General features: G+C 37.9%; 1 protein-coding gene across 1 annotated transcript in view; it reads right to left on the bottom strand.

Moving 5' to 3' along the window:
- Window positions 1-12,158, bottom strand: part of TBC1D12 (TBC1 domain family member 12) — a 76,684-nt gene that overhangs the window by 17,761 nt on the left and 46,765 nt on the right. Inside the window, exons 3-6 of the mRNA XM_080641744.1 lie at window positions 10,880-10,995; window positions 6,983-7,065; window positions 3,020-3,137; window positions 1,802-1,908 (exon numbers count right to left, since the gene is read on the bottom strand). Coding sequence (XP_080497870.1) covers window positions 1,802-1,908; window positions 3,020-3,137; window positions 6,983-7,065; window positions 10,880-10,995 — 424 coding nt within the window. The remainder of the gene's footprint in view (window positions 1-1,801; window positions 1,909-3,019; window positions 3,138-6,982; window positions 7,066-10,879; window positions 10,996-12,158) is intronic.

Here is a 12,158-nt window from a genome sequence, read left to right on the forward strand (position 1 = left end):
ATTGATTTGATTATCACTAGGAAAATGGCTAAATTAATTCCACAGCCAAACTGTGGAATAGAGCGCAGCTATAGTAGTATGCTTAATGTACACTTGTATGTATTGACATGAAAGGATGGTTAGGAGAGATTATTGCTTAAAAGCAAGCTACTGAATAATCTCAGGACATAAACTCCTTTTTGTGTGGAAAAAAAATAACAAGAAGATAGAGAGAAGCCTAAAAATTTATCATATATAGAAACACACTTTTTTATGTGCACAGAAAAAAATCTGGAAGAATATCCACCAATTTGCTTATTTGTACTTATAAGTAGGATCAAAAGCTGGAATCTGGGTGGAAGGGGGGAAGAAACGTACCATTTATACTTTACTTGAATCTTTTTCAATAAATATGTAAATAAATATTTTAAGTAGTAGTAACAATATATTATTTATATTAATATACTAGAGTCCCTAAATCTTTTTTCTTTTTACCAGATAAATCCAAGAATGTACTACTTTTTATTGCTGCAAAGAATAAGCAACACATAAAGAGGGAGGGGGGCAGGCTATGCAATTAAATCCCACTCTGGGAACACCTTCATTGGCCATAGCGGTTTTGACACAGGAAATTCAAAGGTGAACCAATATGCTTGCTGGAAGATAAATTTCTTTTTCCAGAAATGGCAATGACAGCATCTTTTTGCTGTGCCACACAATATATAAAAATAAGTGATGTTATTTCAAACATTGTTCAATTGAAGTTTCTTTTTTTTTAAATTGAATGTATTGGGTTGACAATGATTAATAAAAGTATATAGGTTTCAGATGTACAATTCTATAATACATCATCTATATATTGTACTGTGTGTTCACTACCTGACTGTCTAGCATTATCATTATCACTCAGACTGATGTAGCACCTTTTATTATTAACTATTTTACATTTCCCCCATTTGGTATTAACCAAATTTTATTTATTTTTTTTAACTTCATCAAAACTACTCTACATTTTACTCCTACCCTTCAAAGTTTTAAGAAACTTTAAAAAATAAAACAATTCCTTGAGAGTCCTCCTCTTTGTTTTTTAAACTTTAACATTTTCAAAATCCAAAAGGACTAGTTTGAGTAGAGATGAAGAAAAATAAATTTCTAGCCTTCCCCCAATATTTAAGTTTTTTTTTTTTAAATAAAGGGGAAACCTTTTCCACAACTAGACTATTTTATTTTTCCATATATATATATATATATATATATATATATATATATATACACATACTAGAGGCCTGATGCAGGAAATTTGTGCAAGAGAAGGTCTTCCTTCCCCCGGCTGCCGGCACCAGCTTCCCTCTAGCACCTGGCAGCACCGGGACCCAGGCTTCCCTCCGGCCACCGGCAGGCGCCTGGGACCCAGGCTTTCCTCACAGCCCTGGCTTCGTCCAGAAGGTCGCCTGGTCTAATTAGCATATTACACTTTTAATATATACATATATACATATATACATACATATATATATAGCCAGTGCTACGTAGAATCTCAGAAGTTTTCGTAGTTACCTGAAGTTAAGATATTTGGGTGTCAAGAATATTATTTATGGTTGTAAACTAAAGGAAAACCCACAAATTTTATTTTTGATAGTATGAAATATAGTAAACTTATTAAATCATACCAGGTTTTAGAGAGGAATGGGGAATGAAGCATGCTCTTAAAATCACATTATACTTGGTAATGCCCTTTTAAATTGCTACTCTACTAATCTGCTTTGTAACTCTGGAGATGGCTATTTGTATGTGTGGGAGTAACTGAATATAGAATACAAACCAGGAGTGATATTTAGTTCATTTCCTACAGCTAGACTCCAAACTTTCCCACGAACACTAGGGGGCAATCCCTGCCACCACAATTCTCGAACTCTTCTTGTACTACGCCTAGAATTAAAGGGGAAGAAAAAAGGAGAAAGTTACTTTTTAAAACATAGTATCCTAAAGAGAGATAACAGTAATTTAAAAGTAACTCCTTCTATAGCTGCCATTTATACTAATAAAATGAAAGAATCAGAAAAGTATAATTATGAAAAACAGAATAAAAGGAACATAAAAATTTGTTGTCAATTCAGTAACCAAAAGAAAATCACAAAGTATTTAATACAGGTAAGGCCCTCATCTTTTGAGAGGCAGTATAGTCTGCTTAAAGAGTGTGGGCTTTAGAGTCAGATAGACCTGAGTTCAAATCTGATTTAACTATTCATTAATTGTATTACCTTGGGCAAATCACTTAACCTGTCTGACCTGGAGCTTCCCTATAAGATAAGTGGGAATAAAGGTTGTAAGAACCAAATGTGATTACTTATGTAAAGAGCCTAATATAATATGTCACATGTCCAATATTCAACAAATTCCCCATGCATATCCTATATTAGACATTGCAGAAGACATTACCCACCCTTCAGTCTAGAGGGGAGGTAAGGCATGCACAAAAATATTATAAAAAAATGAAAGACAAAGTAAAGCAAGAAGTACATTAGTCTAGAAGTATAATGGGACATTGCAGATGGAAAACATCATATATTTTTTGATATACATATATCTCACATTCTCTTGAGAAGCATATTAAAAATCACCTTTATAGTTAAATGCATCTTATAACGAATGTACATGCTTTAGTATTTTCTATCCAAAAATCTGCTATGACATCAGTAGTGTACCTTGCAATAAATGATATGTTAGAATTAAGAAAATATGGTAACTAAGGAAAAAATTAAAAGTTTCATGAATCAACTAGCATTTCAAATGGGACTCAACGGATAGGTAAGATTCTGACAGGCACAGAGAGTGGTCAGTAAGGAAAGTAGGTATCAGAAATTGACAGTTTTATAAAAGCAAAGACACAGAAATAAGCATGAAATTTTCAGACATTGATTAACAGCATAATTTAGCCAAAGCATAAGCTATATGGTGGAAGTAATAAAAAAAAAAATAGAGAATTGGAAACGAGATCTTTGGAGAAAGACTGGAATTCAAGAAAAGTCTGCTTACTTACATTACTTCCCAATTGGGCAATATTTCATTGATCCAAATTACCATTGCATTTGCAATATTTTCTTCTTGTTTAAATCGTTCTTTCATTATTTTTTTCCTTTTATGTGCTTCTTTAATTTCTGTTTTAAACAAGTAAAAATTATTTCAATACAAAAGAGCTAGATCAAAACCCCCTTCTCCTTCTACCTAAGCCTACAAAAGAGGCATTCTCAAAAAGAATAAAAGGAGAAGAGAGAAAGGAAAAAGGGTGGGCGGGAGAAGGTGATAAAAAGAAATAAAATGAATTTGATTAATATAATTTAAAAGTAACATCTCCTATTCTACAAAATGAAACAAAGATCAAAAAATCATTTAAATAGGCTACAGTATCACATGTTCTATTTATACTTAATCAATGAACTAAAATTTGCCATGAGTTAACTATGTAAAAAATAAACTAGCCCTAACTGGTTTGGCTCAGTGGATAGAGCGTCGGCCTGAGGACTGAGGGGTCCCAGGTTCAATTCCGGTCAAGGGCATGTACCTTGGTTGCGGGCACATCCCCAGTGTGGGGTGTGCAGGAGGTGGCTGATCGATGTTTCTCTCTCACTGATGTTTCTAACTCTCTATCCCTCTCCCTTCCTCTCTGTAAAAAATCAATAAAAAATATATTAAAAAATATTAAAAAAAATAAACTATTGTGGCCAGCGGCTTGGCTCAGTGGTTAAGCATCAACCTATGAACCAGGAGGTCATGGTTCGATTTCCAGTCAAGGCACATGCCTGGGCTGCAAGCTTGATCCTCAGTAGGGAGCATGCAGGAGGCAGCAGATCAATGGTTCTCTTTCATCACTGATGTTTCTATATCTCTGTCTCCCTCTCCCTTCCTCTCTGAAATCAATAAAAATACATTTTTTAAAAAATAAAAAAACAAACTACTGTGAACAACTAACCAACACTTTTTTTTTTTTCATACAAGGGGTTTATGTACTTCCTCACATAAAACCATGTGACTTTAAAAACTAAGTATGATGCTTCCGTTTACTAATTAAAATGTTAAAATCCCTCTAATACACACAAACATGCACACAACACCCCTCTGAAAATCAGAAGTCACAATTCCAGAAGAGATGCATCAAAAATGGAGAAGTGAAATATATGTAAACTATCCTATATAATAATGAGGTAATATGCAAATGGACCATCACTCCAACACACAAGATGGCCAGCAGGGGAGGGCAGTTGGGGGGACCCAGGCCTGCATGAGAGGGCAGTTGCGGGGGGGACCAGGCCTGCAGGAGAGGACAGTTGCGGGGGGACCAGGCCTGCAGGGGAGGACAGTTGGTAGGAACCAGGCCTGCAGAGGAGGGCAGTTGTGGGGGGGACCAGGCCTGCAGGGGAGGGCAGTTGCGGGGGGACCAGGCCTGCTGGGAAAGGCAGTTGGGGGGGACCATTCCTGTAGGGGAAGACAATTGGGGGGGGGACCCAGGTCTGCAGGAGAGGGCAGTTGGGGGGAACCAGGCCGGCAGGGGAGGGCAGTTACGGGCGATCAGGCCAGCAGGGGAGCAGTTAGGCGTCGATCAGGCTGGCAGGGGAGTGGTTAGGGGGTGATCAGGCTGGCAGCCAGAAGCGGTTAGGGGCAATCAGGCAGGCAGGCAGGCGAGTGGTTGGGAGCCAGCAGTCCTGGATTGTGAGAGGCAGTCGGACATCCCTCAAGGGGTTCCAGATTGGAGAGGGTGCAGGCTGGGCTGAGGGACACACCCCCACAACCCCGTGCACGAATTTTGTGCACTGGGCCTCTGGTATATATATATATATATATATATATATATATATATATATATATATATATATGTATATATATATATATATATATATATATATATATATATATAGTTATATAGTTATATAGTTATATAGTTATATAGTTATATAGTTATATATAATTTTAGAACCAGTGCGGAATTCAGAGTTCAGCTAGCTAAAGTATTTTCTAGCCCCAGCCGGTTTGGTTCAGTGGATAGAGCCTTGGCTGGAGAAAGGCTCCCAGGTTCGATTCCAGTCAAGGGTACCTACTTTGGTTGCATGCTAGATCCCTGGCCCAGTTTAGGGCACGTGCAGGAGGCAACCATTCAATGTGTCTCTCTCACATCCATGTTTCTCTCTGTCTCTTCTCCTCCCTTCCACACTCTCTAAAATCAATGGAAAAATATCCTCAGATGAGGATCAACAGGGAAAAAAAAGTAAAGTGTTTTCTAAATTGTTTCACATATACCTCAAGAACTGTCTTTTAAAAAAAATACATATTTTTATTGATTTCAGAGAGCAAGGGAAAGGGTGAAAGAGATAGAAACATCAATGATGAGAGAGAATCATTCATCTGCTGCCTCCTGCACGCCCCCTACTGGGGATCGAGCCCACAACTTGGGCATGTGCCCTGACTGGGAATGGGACCGTGACCTCCTGGTTCATAGGTCGATGCTCAACCACTGAGCCATAGGTCGATGCTCAACCACTGAGCCACACTGGCTGGGAAGGAACTATCTTAAGGGGTAAGCAGGAGGCCAAGTAGGTAGATTCACTTTTAAAAATTTGTTTTATATATTCAGATTCTACATATTTCTTTGGAGTGGGTTCCACTGCTTTTAAAAAAAGTAATGACGGAGGGACTTGAAAGTCTGCATCTAGTTGACCTGCCCCCCACATTTTATAGATGAGGAAACTAACATTCGGTCTATTTAGAGTGTCACATCCAGGTAGTGTCAAACAGGATTAAAGCTGTGACCTTCTGATTTCCCAATTCAATGTTATTCTATCATATCATGTTCTTAGGATTATCTACTTATCAATAACTATCTTAAATATTAATTGAACAGTAAAGTCAGTGTTGAGAGTCAATTAAAACTTGTATTTCAAATTATGTATAGAAAAATAAACTCAACCTATATTTAAATAATTGGGCCCTTTAGAAAGATATTGGCTTTATAGGTTTACTACAAGATTCAAAATTAACTTCATTTCCAAAATAGTGCCACAAATAGAACTATATACTATTATAACATTTCATTCATGTAAGTTAAGGAAAAATATAAGTTGTTAAAAAAGCATATGTCAAGCCCTAGCTGGTATGGCTCAGTGGATAGAGGGTTGGCTTGTGGATTGAAGGGTCCTGGGTTTGATTCCTGTAAAGGGCACATGCCAGAGTTGCTGGCTTGGTCCCCAGCAGGGGGTGTGCAGGGGGCAGCTGATCAATGATTCCCTCTCATCATTGATGTTTCTATCTCTCTCTCCCTCTCCCTTCCTCTCTGAAATCAATAAAAATATATTTTAAAACAAGCATATATCAAAAAGTGTGCGTGTATGTGTGTATACATACATATAGCTGTGTGATATTTTCTAAAAATATATCCTGAACAGTACTTAGTAAATAAATATTCTTAAATTATCCTTACGCTATAATTTTTGGTTTGAAGAGAGAATGAATGAATAAATGTGTGAATTTATGCACACGAGCATATACATTTATGTGCTTGTTCAAATGACACAACTGGGACTCTAGAGAGACTCCATTAAGTCACAAAAGCATATTTTAATTTCAAATCACATTCTCACAGTCATATAGGAAGTTATTTTAAAGCATTAAAATTATTAAATTATATATCAAAAGCCTAAAAACTGTACAAGTGAATTTCATGAAGAAACTAATAAATATCTTCATTTACAAGTTAGTAGTAGTCCAAGGTTTATGACTGTAAGGACAAGATCTCTCATATAGTCTTCTGCCTTTCTCTTCCTATTAGTTTTGTAAAAGTACTTACAGAAGAACTATGATCTTAGTATGACATCTTATTTCTCTTTAAGAACAAATGTAGTTATAAAAGTAAGAAATCACCATCATCATAAAGACAGACTTCAACAATTTCACCATCTACCTTCCTGTTGAAATTCAATAAATTGAATTTACCAACTAGAGTTAAATTTTATACCTCGTTTTTTAGCCTCAGCCACCATCTCATCATATTCTTGTCGGTGACGTAAAGCTTCTTCCACAGATTTGGCAGGGAGATTTCTGGGGAGAAAATTTTTTTTAAGTCACTTTTCAAAAGACTAACTTTTAAATGTATTAACTTCTTTTTTACAGACAGATACCAAGAATTTTTTTTTATATACCAAGAATTTTTAACCTCACCTCATTTCATATATTAAGAAAGTAACAGGTTGAAAAGAACTTTGCATTTTAGAAAAGAACCAGAATCCGAGTTGCCAATATTTGTTATATATGTTATATGTATTTATATGTCATGTATATGTTTACTCATTATTTTTGAATGTCAAATTTCAGCCAATATTTCTAGGTCTTATTAAACCCACTTACTACAGGGTTTTTTAAAGTAAACTTTTTGGAGATAGAATTTACATGTGATAAAATAAACAAACATATTTTAAGAGTACAGTTTGAAGAGTTTTGACAATTTTACATACCTTTGCAACTAACACACCAATCAAGATACAGAACATTCCCATCACTCCATTAAGTTTCCTATGACCCTCTGCACTCAATACTTACCCAACTCCTACCTTGTCCAATCACATCTGTGATTTCTATCACTGTACATTAGTTGGTTGCCTTTTAAAGAGTTTCACATAGATTCTTTGTTCTCTGGCTTCTTTTGCTCAGCGTATTTTAAAAATTTACCCATGCTGTTCTGTGTATTATGAACATATTCCTTTTAATTGGTAATCAGTGTTCCATTTATCCATATGGATGAACATTTAGACTGTTTCCAGTTTGGAGCCACTATGAATAAAGGTACTATAAATATTCATTTCAAGTCTTGTATGGGTATCTGCCTTCATTTCTCTATGCATATATACCTAGGAGTAGAATTCCTGGGTCACATGGTAAGTGCAGGTATACTTTTATAACAAACTGCTTTGCACTTTTAGAGTTCCAAGATAATGTTATAATTTGATAATCAGTAATCACTTGCATATGCTATATATTGGTTTATAAAATTAATGGCTTCACAGTCAGTGATTTAGATATATGCAAAAAAAATACGTCTATATATTATCACGTATCCAAATGCATATTAATAATGTCTGGTTTTTGGAGTCAGTTTTTAAAATTATTTTCAACAGGTTAGAGTGAGGAAAGGTATGTGACAAATTTCCAAATTATATATTGTACCGCTTCCTCTCTTCTCAAGTTAGTCAGATTCTTCAGGTATGCTGTAGCAGGGATGAATAATGGTTAAGACTTCTGCTTCAGACCATCCTATATAATAAAATCCCAGCTACCGAAACGGCGGAATGACTAGAACGACCACGGCCCCTCGCCCCTGCCAGCTCTGTCCCCAGCGGGCCCCCCAACCCAGACTGGGGCCCCCAGCAGGGCATGTCTCGCCGGGCCTTTTGTCTCTGTCCCTCATCGGATCTCTGCCCGTGGAGAACACCCCTGCCGCCCCTGCAAAGGAACACACACCAGCAGAATCCGCCTTTTCAATAAAAAACGACAAGTGGGAAACAGTGAATTAAGAAAGCATTAACTTAAAAACAATCCATGTGTCTGCAAATGAGTTCCAAATGGCAGCACTTCGGCAGGGGTAGCAGGGGTGGGGCGTGTTGGCCACATGTTCTGGAGCCTCAGACACAAAGTGTAGGGGGCTCAGCACCTCGCTATGGACCCCTCCCCCACTAGCCACCTGCGATGGCAGGGTCTGGGGAAGGGACTTAGTCTATATTCACCCTCGCGGATCCCCACCTGATTCCATAGAACCATTCCCCTGTTCTGACATCTGCTGGTCCCTTTACTCCCCCAGTACCTCCAAACCTTCCTATGCTGACCCCAACTCTCCTTCTGCACCAGCCCTCCCTGCCGCCACACACAGATTTCACCCTCTCCCTCCCTCACCCCCCAGTCTTCTGTCCCATACTTCTTCCTGCCCTGCTCCACCTCCATCCTGCCCTCCTTCCCCAGACCACCCAGCAGCCCTGGCTCCGGGAGAAATGGTTAGAACAAAGCTTTCCTTGGCTGGAAGAGACTCCCCAGGGAGCTGCATGCAGAAAGGCACTCCCAGTCCTGTACCTGCAACTGCTCTGTCCTGCCAGATGCCAATCAGAGATTGTGTCTCTGGAGACAGAGGGTAGCAGAAGTAGGCTGCTGTCCTTTGAAGCCCCTCATCAGGAGGAAACTCTCCCCACCCCAAAAAAAGTTCACCCTGCTGCCTCCCTTATCACTTTCAGCAACCCTCCTTTGCCCCTTTCCCTGGAAGTGGAAGGATTGGAGCACATCTAAATATATATAAGAGAGCAATATGCAAATCAACCAATGGAGGAATGACCAGAACAACTGCTCAACCAGTCGCTGTGAGGTGCACTGACCACCTCTCGGTCCCTCCCCATGGCCAGCAGGCTCCAATCGCCTGATGTTGAACGGGGAGCCAGGGGTGGGTGGCGGCGGGGGGCGGGGCCGGCTGCTGGCTGCCAGAGAAGATGGCCCTAATCACAGGCCAGGCCTAGGGACTGTACCTGCGCATGAATTTTGTGCGCTGGGCCTCTAGTACAGGAGTAAGAGGGAAGATGTCAACAAAGACTTGACTTGATAGAAAAGATAAAGCCTAATCTCTAAAGGCTTAGGTACGTGAGCAGTAAAAATAAGGTAACTGTATTCCAATAGAGACCAATAACATGAGCAAAGGCATGAAGGTGAGACACAGGTTTGACTGTAAAATAGAGGAGGGTGTAAATAAAAATTTGTCCCACAGACTATCTAGCACAGAACTTTTGCATAGTATTTTTATAAACTCCTTCAGAGAAGAAATTAACATTCCAGGTAAAAAGCTTAATCTATTTTGGTTGAATTTTAACAAGTTTTAGAAAGCTCTTCTGGGAACTTAGTTATCTACCTACTCAGCTGACTGTCAGTCAAGAGTCAAAAGATCTTTTCTTGCTTATCTAACCACTCTTTGAATTGGCCTGATTCATTCGCCTCATCAACAAGACAAAGAAAACCAATGGAAAAATAATATGAATGCATTCACCAGATCCTTAAAAAAAAAGGAGCACTGGGATCACAATTCTTTAGCATAAAAAATGCAACAAGAATTAAAAAAATAATGTACTTCTTCTCTCACAATGTCTAAAAAATATTCAACCTCTGACTCTTTGGTTCCAGATCCTCTTATTATGCTCTTTAGGATAATGGATAGAAAAAGCTACAGAGCAAGGAAATGACAAAAAAGTTTAGAAATTATTACACTGGAAGGAAAGAGAAGGCTAAAAGAAGAAAACGAATAGATCCTGAGAGCCCAAGAAGGGAAAAGGAGTTAAGAACCAAGAGATCTTGCTTTATGGAAGGTGTGCTTTGTTTGGTGAGAAATCAGAGACAATATTTTGAAGATCAGCAACTTTGTGGCAGAAATGGGAAGAGAAGAATTTAAGATGTTTTTTAGGGTATTAATAATGTATTCTTAGTAACAGTAAACCAACTGGCTGACAGTCAGTAGTTAACATTTCAAGTTCCAATTTCAAAAATTGTTCAAAAGGCAAGGACAAATACACCTTAAGTACATATTAAATGTCAAGAAAGAAAATACAATTGCCTTATCATGTTAAGACAGAGAATGGTCAAAATAGAAACAAATATAAAAAGCCAAAATTTATGTCTCATACATTGGCTCATAGAGACTTCCAGAAAGTACGCCTAAGCTTGAACATCAACAATACAGTCCTCCTTATTAGTTTTAGGATGTGTTTCTGGGATTTAAAAATTTTTAAAAAAATCAATTTCTCTAATTTCTTGATATCTTTTGTGTAAAATAGTAAGCAAAATTAAAGTTTAAAATATAAACTGCATGCCTGATGAGCACTAGACTACTTACGATGGTCGATCCTCAAGAATGAGGGCAGTGGTAGAAAGTGGCTCAAATTCAAAATTCTTACGTCTTGAAGACTGAGGTGGTGGTTTACAGGCCCTCCCTGTTCGTGCTTCATATTCCTAGAGTAGATAAAAACATGTTTTATGCAGAGACTTACCCAATTTTCATAAAATCTTACATTTGTATCATTAAGGATATTATGCTATTAAAGGGACACATACGATTCAGACATTAATCTGGTAAAAATATTAGGCAGACAAAAGAAATGTCACTTTTTTCCCTAAAGAAAACTAAATTGTGAATTTCTATTACAATATCAAAGTAGGAGAGAGGAAGATAGAAATGCACTAGATTAATGAGGCAAGGTTTTAGGAAGATGTTCTTGATTGCCTTCTAAGGTACCTTCTAAGGTACCTTCTAAGGTAGATTATTCAGAGTTGTCCAAGTCCAACTCTGAATAATCTACAAGCAGATAAACCTACTTTCAAAACCTTCACACAAATCAATGAAGGAAATACTGATACAAAATAATCCCATTAAAGTGCTGTGAAGATCTCTTTCAAGGGTGACACTGAACCTCTAATCAAATGGTTTTAAATTCCAACCTACTTTGAATCTTGCTTCTATAAATCTACCTACTTACCCTAAATTTAAACAAGTCACCATTATATCTTATCCAATAATATGTCAAAGACTGTTAAAGACCTCACTAAAAGTTATAAACTGTTACTATCATTATACCCCATTATCTGCAGTTTCATTTTCTGTGGTTTCAGTTACCCGGTCAATTGTAGATCAAAAATATTAAATGGGCCAAAATCGGTTTGGCTCAGTGGATAGAGCGTCGGCCTGCGGACTCAAGGGTCCCGGGTTCGATTCCGGTCAAGGGCATGTACCTTGGTTGCGGGCACATCCCCAGTGGGAGGTGTGCGGGAGGCAGCTGATCGATGTTTCTCTCTCATCAATGTTTCTAGCTCTCTATCCCTTTCCCTTCCTCTCTGTAAAATATCAATAAAATATATTTAAAAAATAATAATAATAATAAAAAATATTAAATGGAAAATTCCAGAAACAAACAATTTATAAGTTTTAAATTGCACCCAGTCTTGAGTAGTGTGATGAAATCTCAGCCATCCTAGTGGGACATGAATCATCCCTTTTAGTCTAGTAGTCCTGTGGGTTATCAGATAGCAGACTTTTAGTAGTCTTCTAGGTTATCATAAGGCAGGGCTTGTGATCACAGTGTTCACCTTCTGACCACTGTCAGAAAGTCAATAGTTGC

Source organism: Plecotus auritus (genome assembly GCF_963455305.1).
Source record: "Plecotus auritus genome assembly, chromosome: 9".
In the NCBI taxonomy this organism is placed as follows: domain Eukaryota; kingdom Metazoa; phylum Chordata; class Mammalia; order Chiroptera; family Vespertilionidae; genus Plecotus; species Plecotus auritus.